The sequence below is a fragment of the Mercenaria mercenaria genome, chromosome 1, assembly GCF_021730395.1.
Source record: "Mercenaria mercenaria strain notata chromosome 1, MADL_Memer_1, whole genome shotgun sequence".
In the NCBI taxonomy this organism is placed as follows: Eukaryota; Metazoa; Mollusca; class Bivalvia; order Venerida; family Veneridae; genus Mercenaria; species Mercenaria mercenaria.
Window position 1 is genome coordinate 14,964,662 of NC_069361.1, and position 16,627 is coordinate 14,981,288.

The 16,627-nt window shown below is 33.4% G+C and overlaps 1 protein-coding gene and 1 long non-coding RNA gene across 2 annotated transcripts; one reads left to right on the forward strand and one right to left on the reverse strand.

Annotated features, from left to right (window-relative positions):
- Positions 1–942: 942 nt before the first annotated feature.
- Positions 943–5,246, reverse strand: LOC123544923 (uncharacterized). Its single transcript, XM_045331081.2, has 3 exons — positions 4,761–5,246; positions 3,312–3,571; positions 943–2,968 (listed from the first exon to the last, which is right to left on the reverse strand). Exons 1-3 carry the CDS (start codon positions 4,766–4,768, stop codon positions 1,287–1,289), a joined length of 1,950 nt encoding a protein of 649 aa, XP_045187016.2. The 5' UTR covers positions 4,769–5,246; the 3' UTR covers positions 943–1,286.
- A 2,090-nt stretch (positions 5,247–7,336) lies between these two features.
- LOC123561555 (uncharacterized) lies at positions 7,337–11,622 on the forward strand. Its single transcript, XR_006688446.2, has 4 exons — positions 7,337–7,812; positions 8,416–8,495; positions 9,065–9,125; positions 9,628–11,622. It is a non-coding gene; the product is annotated as an uncharacterized LOC123561555 (long non-coding RNA).
- The last annotated feature ends 5,005 nt before the right edge of the window (positions 11,623–16,627 follow it).

Consider the following 16,627-nt stretch of genomic DNA (forward strand, 5'->3'; position numbering starts at 1 on the left):
ATTATAGGCTAAATACCAATAAAAGAGATTGTTCTTTGTTTCATAAAAATATTCAGCAACTTCAGATCAATTTTGATACATTATATAGATTTTCACTCCGTCGTAGACATATTTTCCCCAAGATATCCATACATTTGCTTCGAGACAATGAAAAGAAAAAGGTGTGTTGAATTGCATGCAGTGAAATGCAAGTCATCTGAAGTCAGGTACCCTCATATTGCCACATTTAATAAAGCGGTCCGAAGAATAAACACCCAACTTTCGTTTTCAAGTAAACATCTTATAAGCATTAAGTGTCCTATCTTATGTAAAATACATTCCGTTAGTGAAATAATGCCTACTTGGCACTCAGTTTACGCGAATATTTGTGAAAAATGAAAAATTAGGATCTATTTATTAGCGACTTTTTTCGACTACACCATGGAAGCACATTTTTTTCCGAACTACTGCTACATAACCTTATATTTTTTATTCACTGGGCAACTTTTTTTTACTGTATACGTACTTATATAACAGAACAAAATAAAACACATGTAAGGTATCCATGCTTTTTTCTAAGATATTGAGATAAATCACTCGGATTCAGGCTTTCTTTTTATATAAAAACAGACTAATTTGTAGATCAAATATTTCAACACATATTTATATTTTTGATTTGCTTATCCAGATAGTCTGTTTTGTTAAATATGATTCTCTACACACATAACAAAGGAAGATGTGTCTGACATTTTTATATCAATATGACAAGACACTGTTTCTCACGACAATACAGCATTTACAAATACAGAGACAAAACAATGTAGAAAGAAAATAACAAGTACACAATTTATAAAAATGCTTATCTTGCCAATAAACACGTCTATATATTATTATTATTATTATTTACCAGATTTTTATAGCGCTCTTTTCATCTATAAAATAAACGTTCAAAAGCGCTATAGATCAGTTTATATATATTTATATATATATATTTATATATCAGTTTAACATGTAACTCAGTAGGATAAAAATGTAAGGTATAATGTTAAATATATTCCTTGAAAATTCAGTACATTCTCAATTTTTAAGAATACTTCATTTCTGGTCCTGTAATTCTTTTAACTTTACTGTGTAATAATATTCCGCTTAAGACTGTGTCGGGGCGTAATGAATCATATCCCATGAACACTATTAATTAAACAGAGTTGTATTCTCTGTGATGCGTTCTATACTTTTAACGTGTTTTCTTACATATTTTATGAGTAAAGGTGATGCACGTAGATGTCAGTACATCATATTTTATTGCCTTACTGTACTTGTGAATTACAGGTTGGACATACAATCCTCACTTGAAACCATTGTCGTAAACACTCTTCATGGAACGTGTGCGTGCATGGAAGCGCCTTCCCAACATCTAATGTAGAGAAACAAATTGAACAAACACGATTCGTTTGTCCATTAGATGAAATATTCGTGTATGAAACATCCGAAAGGCTGTTGAGCAACTTCAGCAACTTTTTTCTGTCGTCATATATACGTTTCTGCTGTGAGATAAATAAGATTACCAAGAAAATGTAGTTGAAAATTGAATTTCCAGCTCGGAACATCCACCACGCTCTGAAGGCGGGAATATAATATCTGGCATAAAATTGCAAAGGCAACAATAAAAGGTAACTGAATTGTTTAGCAACTTGTGTATATTGAATACTCTTCTCCAAAACATTCAAATACTGGTCTGTATACCACGTAAACGACACTATCAACCATTCAATAACAAAGAATAAAACATTTGAAATTAAGATAATGCTACCTGACGAAAAATATAAAATCCATGGGTCCTTAACAAGTTGATCAGCCAAGAGTACTAAGGCTATCATTGGAACTACCGCTAATAATATAAGTGTGATCAGTACTCGAAAGTAAAACCATACTGCAAGACGTGCTCCGCGGTTGCTCATCTCTAGTATCTTACGTCCGACGAGATCAATTGCTTGAACTAAAGTATAATAAACAATCAAACAGACTATAATGCATAACCCTTCTACGTCTAGATTGGTATTTGTTGAAGGGATGCCCGATTCTAGCAATAAAGTTGCAAATGTATACTGTGCAACCACTCCCGAATTCATATTGATTGCATTGATAATGTTTACATCCCAAGATACTAACCAGACTGCAAAACCAGTAACGACAGTTTCTATGCGCCCTAACAAAGAAGTGACTGTTATTACAGGTACTACTGTTGTAGACCAGTTTAGAAGGAATTTAGCGATAAAATAAGGACTGCCAAAATCAGAAACATTAGCTGTTTGATACCAAAATAGTTCTAAAATCAATGCTGATACAAAATAAAGTACACCAAAAATAAGAAGTAAATCCCTGACACCTCGATTACTGGTGAAGCTATTCATGATATGCGCCTCGTTTCGATTCAGTTTGACCCTGTTTTCTAAATAATGAATTCGCCGAACTGATTTCTGTTCGTCTTCCCCATGAAGAAAGTTACACTTTTCAGTTTCTTCACTCAGGTTTTGAAAATCAATCTTTCTGTCAAGAGCCTCCATTTTAAACATTCCTGTTACTAAGACAACTGCAAGACGTACCTTAATCATATAATATACTGCCGAAGACGAAACACTTGGCAAGATATCAAACATTAATAGGCAAAAAGGTATAAGAAATGCAATAAAGCTGCAACAGCGATTGAAATGTTGATCTAAATTTTGAAATTTCATGTGCATGTACACATGTAACCAAAAATATATGGATTCTACTAATACAACAATAAGTGCTGGTTTCCACCAAACGTCATCAACATCACCCCACGTGACAACACGTGATTCATGGCAGACTTCGTCAGCTTCGTTCTGAAACGTCCAGTATAAGGATTCCTCTATCACTCCAATGCAGATCTCTAAAAATATTGAGCCGTATTGCAGCAGTAAAGTTTTTGTATTGAAGATCCAAGCGCGAGCCATTGTATAGACAACTGTAAAAGTGTAAATATATTTTTGATTACTGTTCGTATGTATCAATAAAACTAAAACACATCAATTTGGACGTCATAACTATAAGTTTAATAAGATCTAGTAGTACTTAAGTATGTAATTAATATAAACTAAATTAGATCTAGTATAGAATAAACCCTGGAATCTTATGCATATTATTTATTACTAATGCTTGAGTTAACAATTGTAGGAGTTGCTTGTTTTGTATGTAAAAATCTTGGATCCTGTCAAAATTGATATTGAATATCTCATAAACGGCTTTATTTCTGTAAGAAATTAAGTTAAAATCAATGTCGATAAAATTTAAATCTGAATAAATCTTACCAAACATTCTGGCTATAAACCAAAGTATTTCGAAAACACTACTTTCCGAATAGGGACCCAGTAATAGCCAATAATGTATTGCAAATACCAGCGGTAAACGCAGGAGCATTTGAATGATGTATCGCACACTTTTAGAAGATTTTAGAATGTAGTCGTCTATCTGGTATCCTTTTTGACACACTTTGTTATGAACATAGGCTACTTGTTGTCTTGTAAGATTTTGTAGCTGAACGTTCACACTAAACACACCCTGCATGTTTCTGAAGGATCAATATATACAGCATATGCATAAAATATCTTTAAAATATCAAATGACAACAGTTACAGGGGTTATATGATCTTAGTTGCTTTTATATCATTTTTGCACGGACCCCTTCAATTGGCAACAATAACGAAAAAAGTACTAAATACTATATCATTACAATGATGGGTACAAATGAAGAAAAATCTTTCATATTCATTTTTGTGAACTATTTTCAATAAAAATACTCATAGTAAAGAACATTTTTTTTTTATTTCGAAAAAACTGTTTCATAGACTTTTTTTCCTGTTTTCCTTGTGTATAGATAACCTGACCAAATTGATTATATCTGCTAGAAGTTTAAAAACATCTGAATACTTTCTATAATTGAATACTAAATGATCTTAAAGGAAATATTGTCTAATTAATACAAAGTTAATTGTCTAACATTATATGAACAATACTGTCTTTGTACTAAAATACGCTGTCAAAACACAGCAACAAATAGCAATTTACACGATACATGTCAGGCATGATACATGTCAATACAACATAAACCAGTATCAACATTTGATTACTGATAAAACTTATTGAAAAATGTTATTTTATACAGAATTATACAAGATTCATCATATTTAAGATAATATGTCACATGTTTCAACAAATTCTGGCTTCACTCCAATTTGCAATAGATAGTATCGGCTGCGCAGAAAAATGCGCATAAAAAACTATAGGAATTCCCTTTAAGAACGCATTTATTATAGCTGTTTGTGGCATTTTATAATAACCAATTGATCCTCTCATCCATGCAGGTATTGGAATATAGATTGTATTTACTCTCTAGATAAAATGACAATTCAGGTAATCACCTTTCATCAATTACACAGCTTGAATTGTAAACAAAACTGACTATGTACTCATTGACTGTTTGAGGGGTACCTAAACACCAGCACTTTCTATTTGAAATGATATATATCAGGGGATATTCACATAGTCTTCTTTTAATGCAGTCAGCATACACATAAAGCAAAGATTAATATTGATACATAAAGACAGCGATTAAATAGTTTGGCATTATAACAAACAAAATATGATCCGAAAACAATGACGCAAAAAGACAATACAAAAACCCACTTATATACACATCGTTGTAAAAGAGTATAAGATATTACATATCATTCAGGCAGCTATATCTATAAAAGCTTTACCTTTTCATGTTTGTTATATTCACATATATAGAATCGAGATATTTCTTCAGATAGGATCATTTATTGCGTCATTATCTGTTTGGGATTCCACACTATCTAACTTTAGTGCGTAGATAACCATAATGAAGATACGTAAACACTAAAAATATAATGTTTGATATTATGCCAAATATCAGGCAAATCACGCAGCTCATTTAAAAATTACATAGTGTCTCATACAAAATGAGACCAGTTGTTGTGGCAGCTGATTTCTGCCATGTCGTGTTAGCGAGGCGAAAACACCACTTGACACATTTTACAGGAAAACACGACGTTTATAGGGCGCCGGCATGAGATATTTATTTTTCGAGTTTTCGTGTTGGTGGGTACAAATATGTCATTTTGGCGCCCCTTAGTTGTTGCGTTGTCGTGACTTTGCACCGCCGATACGAAAACACGACAAATGCCTTATTTGTCGAGTTATCGTGTTTTTGAACCGACGGCACGAAATCACGAGAACTATCTTATTTGTGGAGTTTTCGTGTTTTTATTTTGGCGTCTTCCGTCTTGATATCGGTAGGAGGTAATTACGTACATGTTCTAATGGAAACACATCGATATTTTACCTTGCGGTAGGAGCTTTAAGTTGAGGGGTTCTCTATACCTAGATTTCCGCCCGTGTCATAGGTTCCATACAAGCCAGGTAAATATTCAACTGTCTCTGACTGAGCAGAGAAAGGAAGCGACAATATAATTTCGGAAACATGTAAATCATAATTGTTTTAGGGTAGACTGAGATGGGTATAAACAATGCATATACTTGGCAGGAGAGACTGGCTAAGACAGGCAGTGCAATCATTCTAAAACAAATTATATAGATCGAAACACTGATTAATCAATAATTTATTCCATACATTTCAAATCATTTACACAATCATTTGTACCTAATCATAAGCTATGAAGTTTGAGGAAAATGATACCATCTTGTTTAATTTATAAAGCCCGAAACAATCATTTAAAAAATAGGTCTGAAAAACTATTTTGGTTGAACCATTTGGTTTGAAACAAACATTTGTCCAACAGTCAGGGTTTGAAACAATTATCAGTTTGAGACATATAAATGTGTTTGTTTAATACAGTTAGTTTGAAGAAATTATGTTTATCAAACATTCGTCTGAGACTATGATTTGAAATTAATAATGTTCGAAACAATAGTTAACAAACCGACTTCATACAATGTCTGTTCTATCACTAATTATAAAACGCATACTGTATTATAAATGCCGGCGAAAGAAAACGAAACAAATAATAATGATTGTCAAAAAGTAGATGCGTCTCGTTGTTGGACGCTATCTGGATTGTCGTTCAGTCTTTTTATTATATATCGTGTTTTAGAAAAATATCTGTTTTTTAAGAATACTTTGAAAAGTGACAAAGAACTTTCACTATATCTACAGCATGCCTGTGGATGGAAATTTAATTGTCGGAAGTAAAACTGATGTATGTGTTTATATTCTTTATGCATTAAAACACCAAAACTCGATCTTAAGGCATAAGAATGGTTCCTATAATCATCATTGCTTTAAGAAACAATTGAATAATTTCCCTTTTGTTTTCACCGAAAAATCACGATGTTATTGTTTTTCTTTATTACAAAGCGGAACCACTCTCTTTACTCGGAACCATCTTTGCAAGCACAGTTTATGAAATGTGTGCTTACATGGAAGTGCTTTTCTCTCTTCTATAAGCGAGGAACAAATAGAACAAACATGCGTTTGCGTCTTCCGTACATTGCAACTTGTTGAGAAACCGTATTGGTAACAAGTAAAATGTAGCTGAGAATTAAATTGCATGCTCTTAGAGAGCGTATATGATATACACAGTATATCTGGAAAGGCATCAGAAAAATGTAGCTGACTTGTTAGCAACTCGAGTGAAGTTAATGATCAGTATGATTTATGTATATTATAGTGATACAGTATTATACGTATATAATGTTGTACAATTATGTAAATTTGAGCTGATATAAACTCATGAGATGGTTAAAAACAACAACAAAAGAAACCCAAAAAGTGACATCTTCGCCGCATATTGTCCAGTATCCAATAGTCCGTTGAACCCTTAATTCTTCTTACTTTAATAGTTGTTGTTTTTGGCTAAGCAATTAAGACCAATTCTCTGTAAAAACCAAAAAAAGTTGGAAACTCATAGTCACAGATTTCCTTTAAACCGATTTTTTCTTGAAGAGGGTGCAAAATTAAGAAAATCTTGTTTTTCATTTTTTCAATATATGTCCCAGTTACCATGGAAACGAGGATGCAAATCCCCAACTTGCTGAATTTTCAAAAAAGTAGGGGTGCATGCCTATTTTGTTATCTGGAAAGTACTAGAAAGTGTCCTTTATTTTCGTACTTGCAAATTTTAAAGGCAAATGAACAAGGTTTCATACCAAACTAATATTTCCAAATATTTATTTGATTCTTGTATGATCTAGACTTTTATCTGCAAGAAAAATATATTTATGGAGCAAAACATATGTTTATATTATGCTCTACATCTTGAAAAGTGCACAGGTCTCAGCAGAAAAGTATATTTGTTTGTTTAAAGGGAAGATGTTATTTCAAAAAGAAACATAAATCGTAGTGGGTCATTCAGACACATTCTTGTAGATTTGGGCCAAAGTTTATGATTTGGGGCATTTTTCCTATTTTTATTACCTCCCCTTGATGCTCTTCATTTAGGAAATCACAAAGAGCTTATCTAAGTTTACTTCCTGGATTATGCTGAATTCAGATTTCTACTCGGATTTTGCAAATTTTTAGTATATAGATACAATGACAGTCAGAGATTTTATGCTAAATGGGCATGGGATGCTTGGATGTGTCCCTTCAAACCAAGTCCACGTTTAAAATTTGCTGAATAGCGACATTGTTTGGGGAAAATACTCTGGCAGAAAAGAGTCTAAACTGTGGATAGACATCAGTCTGACATCTGTGTGTTTATTTCCATAAGTGAAGTTTGTATCAACTGACTGAAGGATCAGTGTTAAAGGATAACACTACAATGAAAACAGGTGAGTCTCATAATATTTTATGTTTTAATATGACATGTAAAAATTCCAAGCTATGCAAGATAAGTGCTCACTTCCTTCAACAGATTCAAAGACCATACAGAGGTTATTTTCTTAAATATTGGACAGACATTTCCTATTATTTTACCAAGATAAATCTTACAGGCATTTTTCCATCATTTTGGGAATTCCATGCACCAACACCAGTGGAATTGGGAAAATACTCTCAGAAATTGTCTAATGTGGAAATTTCCAAATTACCAAAATCTATGTAAAGATATTTTTTGTGTAAATAAGCAACACTATAAATGTTGTTGTAATAACCTAAATATAGATATATACAAATTTCAAAACCATTTTAAAACATCAAACAACCATATAAGGTAACACATTTGGGAATTTCATATTCAGACTTGGGAAGAAACATACTGTTTTCTTTGGGATTACCTCATTTTTTTGGAGGTAGATTTATAATGGAAAAAACCCTGATTTTAGTTGTAAATGACCATTAGCATGCTTTTTATGTTATTTGTAAAAAGCAGATAAAGACATATTTTCATTTCAAAATGTATATATTTTTGTAAATTTATTTGTTTTGTTTTTCAGCTGTGAGTTGTTTCTTTTGAAAATGACTGCTTGATGATAAAGTTTCAAACAACTATGAAGTGAGTGGATGTTCTAGAGAGGTAATCATAATTTAGTCATTTGCAACAGTGTATGTGTTTGCCAAAGTACCTGCAGAAATATAGACTTACTGAAGTAAAAACTCACTGAATGCTGAAAAATGAAAACATTTAATTGCATCCATTGCTACACATAAGTCAGCATGTTTTAATCTGCACATGCCTGTTTTACAAGTACATATTGAATGTAAATGGTTTGTGTCAAAGTTAATATGTTTTTATATATATTTACACATCAGAGGCCTACATGTATTTAAATAAAGAATAAAGTCCCCCACATGCCCATATTCATACAAGTATGAAATCTTGACCTCTCAATCTATGATACAAGAATAGCTAGTAGGACTTCATATAACTTAAATTGACATACATTTGTATTGTGACTATAAATATTGATAAGTTTTTGAAATTTTAAAATATACCTTTTTTCAGAAAAGGACCCTCTGCACATGTATGAGAAACAGATTTTACTTTTAAAGTGGCCCATATAATGTTGAAAAGGATGAAATCCTGTATCTGTCAAAATGTAACAACAGTAACAACCATTTTAGTTTGATTTGTGTATATTCCAGACTAATTCTTCAAAGAATGAATGATCATCATCATGCTTATATTGGAATAAAAGGAAGGAAGGTATCTACATTTTATTTATAGTTTGTCTTAGTCTCTGATCAGGTCTGATTTCAGATCTTTATAAATGCTTTATTGAATGTTATTTTTTGACAGAGTATTTATGAACTTTGTTTAGAATTTCATGTATCTTAAATTTAATCAAAGTGTAGCAAAGTCAAAAGTATTTAATGTATTTCATACAATTGTTCCTTTTAAAATCATTTCAAGGAGGGGGAGGTCTATGTGATAAATTATTTTCATTAAAAGAATAAAAGAAAGATGTATATATTATACATTTACTTATACAAAATTTATTAAATGATTGAAATAGTGTATGTAATTTTTATTCATTTACAAATTTGTGAAAGGAAACCCTCCAGCTGGCTTGTAGAAGATCAGTAGTTCTACCCAGTAACATGATGTCACAAATATTTTAACTGGAGAGCCCATCCCCATCCCACCACCACCCATAGTCAAATGAAAGACATTCAGATTGTTATTCTCTCACATCTCTATTTTTCAGTGACAGCTACAGTCAGGGTAAAAGTAAATGCAGTCAGAAGACCTCTGATATCACCTGAAGAGCCAGCCTTCTCAAGATTCTGTATCAAATAAAAATAACAAGGACTGCTAAAAAGACTTTTTATAACTTGCAAATGTGCAGCCTGTGACATAACTGTCTGATCCAGGTAGTTTAGTGTTGACAAGATGACATTTCATCTGTATAGTAGAGGACACAAGTTTGAAATGCAGTATGTCATTGTGAAGGCAAAATGTTTATGAAAATAGTGTGTGTGTGTTTCCCAGAGAGGCTGAAAGTGGGGAATCATCAATTAGTGTTTTTGGAATAAGTTATGGACATCTGAATAGTAAAGATATGTACCTTTTTTGGATTGCCACAGACCAAAATAATGATTGGTGCCTTTGACATAAATAGAAGAACTCACACTGGACACCCTGAAGATGGAATTACAAGAATGTATGTTGTTTGCATTAATGTTTTTTTTTCAGATTTATGGAAAAACAATTAGAATGTCATTTCTTAAAAATGTTGATAGTTGTTTAACCAAAGGCCCTGTAATTGAAAAATATCTTTATTCTTGACTTTATCATGTTTATATTGAAATAAAAAAAATTTGATACTGTTTGATTACTTTTGCATGTATAACATTAAATTTGTTATATTTAAATTTGATAAAATTTAATGTATTTTGAAATAGATGCACTTGAACATATCTAAATGGAATAAACACATGACAGTCTTTGAATATTTGTAAAAAAGCACATATTTTGCAGTTCTCATCAGATTTGGTTACCAATTTACAGCATAATTATACATGAAGGCTTATTACTCAAACATATGCAGATCTAATTGTATATTTTCTACCATAGATAATTTTATTTCATATAGATTTTTTAAATCTTTAAAAAATACTGAGAAAATACAGCAAAACAATGGTTGAATTAGTATACTTGATTTTGTGAGACTGTTGAAATATTACAATTCTTTTTCCCTCTTAAGCCTGTATCATAAAATCATATTTTCTGATGAAATTTATTTTTTAAGAATGTTGCAATGCAGATTTTAATGAAAATTCATACATTTGTAAAGCTACCTATATTGTGTTAGGTTATAACTTAAGCCCATATATACTAATTGGCCAATGATTAAAGAGAACATCTGAGTTTCTAGCTGACTTTCTGACTAATTTAAGACCTCATTCATGTAACAACATCTATTAATCTTTAGAAATCCAGTAAAATTGTCATCTGTAAAACAGGTTTCATACTAAGATATACAAGGCATATAACATCCTATTTTACAAGCATGTATTTACTTTAATAAATAAAGTAGATTTAGTTGTGTATTTTGATAAATTTTGGAAAAAGCATTAGGAGATATTTCTGCAACTGCAGTTTGTATTAACTGAGTATTTACTGGCACTGGAATGTGCATGATCAGGGTTTTTCTGAATAAACTTAGTAAAGTCTTAAATCTACATTATCTATAGCTATCCGTAAAAAGTCTAGCCATTGTCTTGATAGTTTGAAAGAATTAAATACATTTGAGCCGCACCATGAGAAAACCAACATATTGGCTTTGCGACCAGCATAGATCCAGAGCAGCCCGCGCAGTCTGATCAGGATCCATCCTGTTCGCTTTCAAAGCATATTGCAATTAGAGAAACTGTTAGTGAACAGCATGGATCCTGACCAGACTGCACTGATGCACAGGCTGGTATGGATCCATGCTGGTCGCAAACGCACTATGTTGGTTTTCTCATGGCGCGGCTCATTTAAAGTTGTATCTAGCAAAATATTGACTAAACTGTTCTGTAGATAATTTGATTTAATTTGATTGTTAAAGGAAGAATGTGCATCATGATTGTTATTACATAAACATACTGTATTACTTTTTAATTATCATGATATTTTTCAGTCTTGGATTACACTGTTATTTGTTCATAATTTTGAAATGTATTTAAAATGTAAATATTAAATCAAATGGCGAAGTAGACATGATTTTGCTTTTACTACTATTTGTTTCCATGGCAACAAAATGATTTCCAAAGGTGAAAGGACACTGTCTTTACACAAACACACATAGATATTTTTATGCCGATTCTTCTCCTTAAATTCCTCGATTTCTCCCTAAATTCTGTGGAGGACTTCTCCCTCAAATTTTGACCTAGGATGATCCCTGTTTTTTTAATGCAAAATGAATGTTGTAACCATGGCAACTTGAAAAAAAAATTGGACAGTCATGATTAGTAACCATACAATACCTTAAAGGCCAGTGTCAGTTGGTTATGAGTATTTCCAACTGCTTTGAAACTCAAAATTAGTTTACCCAAAAGAAAGAAAAGTGCATACAAGGTTGTTGAGAACTGACCTTGTGACAATGCTTTAAGTTTCATAGATCATGATTATGGTTGTATCCTTCTTAATTCTGCCCAGAATGTGCTTCAGGTGCGTTAGATGCATTGACAGTTTGCAGATGAACTTTTCTTGTTTCATAGAATACAAAATTGATACAGAAAGTGCTTTAAAAAGGTCTGAATTATAATTTTCTTGTACGTTGCCATGGTAACGGAACATTCTCCTTAATTTCTAGACAAAGTGTTGGACAGTATAACTTTGTAAAATTATTTTACATGAAATACTTATGTTTTGCAACAATTCTGTATCTGGCAATGTAATATTATTTCAGGTTATTCTGTAATTTAGGCATAAATGAGTTTGCTGAAAACTCATTTTTTGTCAATTTTCAAATTTCTGTAAAAAGTTAAAATATGAATGACCCACTAAAATTCCACCTTAAATTGAAATGGGTATCATAGCTCTGCTGAATCCATACAAGTATTATATTCCGATGCGTGCACTTTATTTTCTATTAGAAGTTGAAAAATATACATGCAGACCAATTTTTAAAGATAATGTAAAATCTTAAAAGGGGGTATTTATAAAATTGTTGCTTCTAAAACTGTGAATATGTTGGAAGACAATATTTGTTTTCAATAATTACTTCAGGTATGTATTTCAGGCAAATATGAAAATTAGTGCTCTATTGCAGACATAGAGACCACTATGTGTAAAGAAAATTGTAACATTTTAGTAAAATTTGACTCTCAGAAATTGCCATTTTTCGCAAAAAGTATAATGTTCCCGTTTCCATGGTAACCAGAGCTGATTCATACCTTTTCCCCCTTGATTCTTCATATATGGCTTGAATACTAAAAAGGGTGCAAATATGAAGTAATTCTGAGACTATGAGTTTCCGACCCCTTCTTTAATTTTTTGGTTCTTACAGAGAATTGGTCTTAAGTATTTTAACAGATTTTTGTGCTTAAACTTACACTTTTATACTTGGTTAGATCATCACCATGATATGATTGCATTATGTCACCTTACTTGTTCATATGATGTTATATTTCTTCATATGGGCCTTTGGTTTACTCAGTACGAAATAAGATCTTCCTATTAAAATGTTTACATACATTAGCGAAACTACATTTTATCGCCTATAAATCGCTCAGTTTAGTTTCAATGAGAGGTGTGTATAAACGAAGTTTTTAGAATTTAAACAATGTAGATGTTAGGGCTACCGTGAACTCTAAGCTGGAGGAACAGAGATCGGTAAAACAATCCTGCTTTTAGAGGGTGTAAAATCTTGCCTCATTTTTAAAGGTTGTAGGGTTCCCCCCTAAAGCCAGCATATCCCGTTCAACCTTTTATAGCTGGGTTTCTCAGTTTAGGGAGGGCAGGACCAACGTGAGGGACAAGCATATGCCAGTGAGGCCCACTAAGGCGGTGGCCCCTACAATGGCGAATATTGAGCTTTTTGTCAACAAAGATCGCAGAGTGACATTGCAGGAGGTAGCTAATTAGTTTAGGATCGGTAAATCGTTGACACATCAGATCAGATGGCTTGTTCTTTGTACAATAGCCTTTATATTAACATGAAATATTCGCTGTCATTCATTGTTTAGGAAAAACTGAATTACCAGTTTGCTGGTACTGCCGTTTTTGTTCGAAACATTTATTGAATATTTCTTCAACAGCAGTTAATATAAAAGTCTGACCAGGTTAACTTTATATTATATTTCAAAGTCATGTAGTAAATATGTTGCGATTGGCTGATAAAAGGACATTTCTAAAAACATGTGTTGAGCAAACATTGAACTTTTACTTAACATTGTGATCATTAATCCATAAAAGACACATACGATACCTTCGTTAAATGCAAATAGTTAATTCATAAATATAATTAACGTTATTTTTACAAGTCTTTTTATTTTTTCCATATTATTATGCATCAACCAAAAGAACACATAAATTATTCTTTTTTGACATTTTTGAAATACGTTTATTTCTGCTATTCCGAGGCTGAAAAAGGCGACGATTATTAGTTTAGGTTATTAATAGTTCCAGCGTAACAAGTCATTGAGATATTTTTAGATTTAAGATAAACTGTTATTAAGCGCTATATTTGTGGAAGTGTTATTAAATGCTATTTTTATCTATAATATAAATTACTAGCTTATTTGATAATTATTTTGCAACAAATTTTAAGACTGGTGTAAACATGAATTAAGATGACATTTCGTCTTGATAGCAATTTTTCATTAAACTGATGTACACTTTTCACATACGTCAATGCCGCCTGAAGTATGAACTCGATGAAAGTTTGATAATGACGCTATAACTCATAATAATGCCTGTATGGCCTTTGATCCCAGCGTTTGACCTTGGAAGGTCATGGCAAGGAGTTTAGTGTTGCACATTTATCTCATTGTATAAACTGTCCTTACGACCCTTCAATGAAGAAACAAAGGAGTAAAAAGATAAATGAAGTGGACATGAAGTTATGTTGACCTTATATCTCACGGGGGTCTTCCGTGGCCGAGTGGTTAGAGTCGCTGACTTCAAACCATTTGCCCCTCATCGATGTGGGTTCGAAACCTCATTTGGGGCGTAGAATTCTTCATGTGAGGAAGCCATCCAGCCGGCTTACGGAAGGTCGGTGGTTCTACCAAGGTGCCCGCTCGTGTTGAAATAATGCACGGAGGGGCACCTGGGGTCTTTCTCCACTATTAAAGCTGGAAAGTCGCCATATGACCTATCATGTGTCGGTGCGACGTTAAATCCAACAAAACAAACAAAACGAACTTCAATGAAGAAACAAAGGAGTAAAAAGATAAATGAAGTGGACATGAAGTTATGTTGACCTTATATCTCACGGGGGGTTTCCGTGGCCGAGTGGTTAGAGTCGTTGACTTCAAACCATTTGCCCCTCATCGATGTGGGTTCGAAACCTCATTTGGGGCGTAGAATTCTTCACGTGAGGAAGCCATCCAGCTGGCTTACGGAAGGTCGGTGGTTCTACCCAGGTGCCCGCTCGTGATGAAATTGTGCACGGAGGGGCACCTGGGGTCTTCCTCCACCATTAAAGCTGGAAAGTCGCCATATGACCTAAAATTGTGTCGGTGCGACAATAAACCCAACAAAATAAATAAATAAATATATCTCACGGATGAAACCAGTGTTCTGAAACTTGTTTAATATGAAAGATTTCTCACCAGTCATTACAATAGTAGTTTCTGTGGTCACAATTCATTGATCGTGACGTAGGACTTTTTCACTGTTTTCATTGTTCTCGGTGCTTCCGAGGGATCTGCTTTCCAGATTATATTTGACATTTGACATGGCTGAATGCCTTAAAAATCTGTGTTATCAAAAATCCTTAAAGTTATTGAGGATGATGCAAGGTGTTGTGTTACTTCCATTCAAGTCAAGTTATTAATCCCCTACTGGTTCAAAACCAGTTTTAGGCACTATTGGATTGCACTTTTCCAACCGTTCTTTATTCCGTCCGTCTGTCCGTCCGCACTTTCTTGTCCGGTTCATAACTCCGTAACCCATCACTGGAATTTAAGGTTGATTCGCATAAAAATTCATCATAATAAAACAACGTGTCATGCGCAAACCTAACCCCTAACGCAAAGGTCGAGGTCACACTTGGAGGTCAAGCGTCAAATAGGGGGTTTCTTCTCAAGTCTGTAACTCAACCATCCATCAAGGGATTTTAATATTTCTTGGCACACATATTCCCCAAAATAAGGCAATGTGCTATACAAAACGTTCATGCTCCTAGCATAAAGGTCAAGTTGCAGGTCAAAGATTAACACGGTACTAGCAAAGTCTGGTTCGTGTCCGATAAAGAATTTCATCCATTGAGGGATTATGATAATACTTGGCACAAACGGTCCCCAAAATTAGACGACGTGTCGTGCACAACGCCTAGACACTATGCTCAAATGCCAAGTCCCACTTGAAGGTCGAAGATTAATAGGCTCTTTTCCTGTTCGGTCTATAACTCAACCGTCCATCTAGGGATTCTGATATTACTTGTAACAAATGCTCCCTATATTAAGCACAATACCAAGACCCCTAGCATATAGGTCGAGACCACACATGAAAGTCAAAGCTTAACATAGTATTAACAGGGTTATCAGGCGATAACACAGGAAAACACGACGTTTAAAGGGCGCCGGCACGAGATATTTATTTGTCGCAGACAGTCGAGTTTTCGTGTTGTTGGGTACAAATATGTCGTTTTGGCGACCTTTATTTGTTGTGTTGTCGTGACATTGCCCCGCCGACACGAAAACACGACAAATACCTTATTTGTCGAGTTATCGTGTTTTCGCACCGCCGGCACGAAATCACAACAACTGTCTTATTTGTGGACTTTTCGTGTTTTCGTTTTGGCGTCTTCCGCCATAATATCTTTTGTGTAACATTATTGCTTTCGCTTTAAGTTAAAATTACGATTAAAGTTACACTCATGACCACTACTCAGACGCATAACTTCCTATGTCATATAGATAAAGCATGTCAGCTCGTCAACAGCTGTAGGAGGTAATTAATAATCGATTATTTAAGTATAGGTTCTAATGGAAACACATCGATATTTTACCTAGCGGTAGGAGCTTTAGATGAGTGGTTCTCTGAAACTAGAG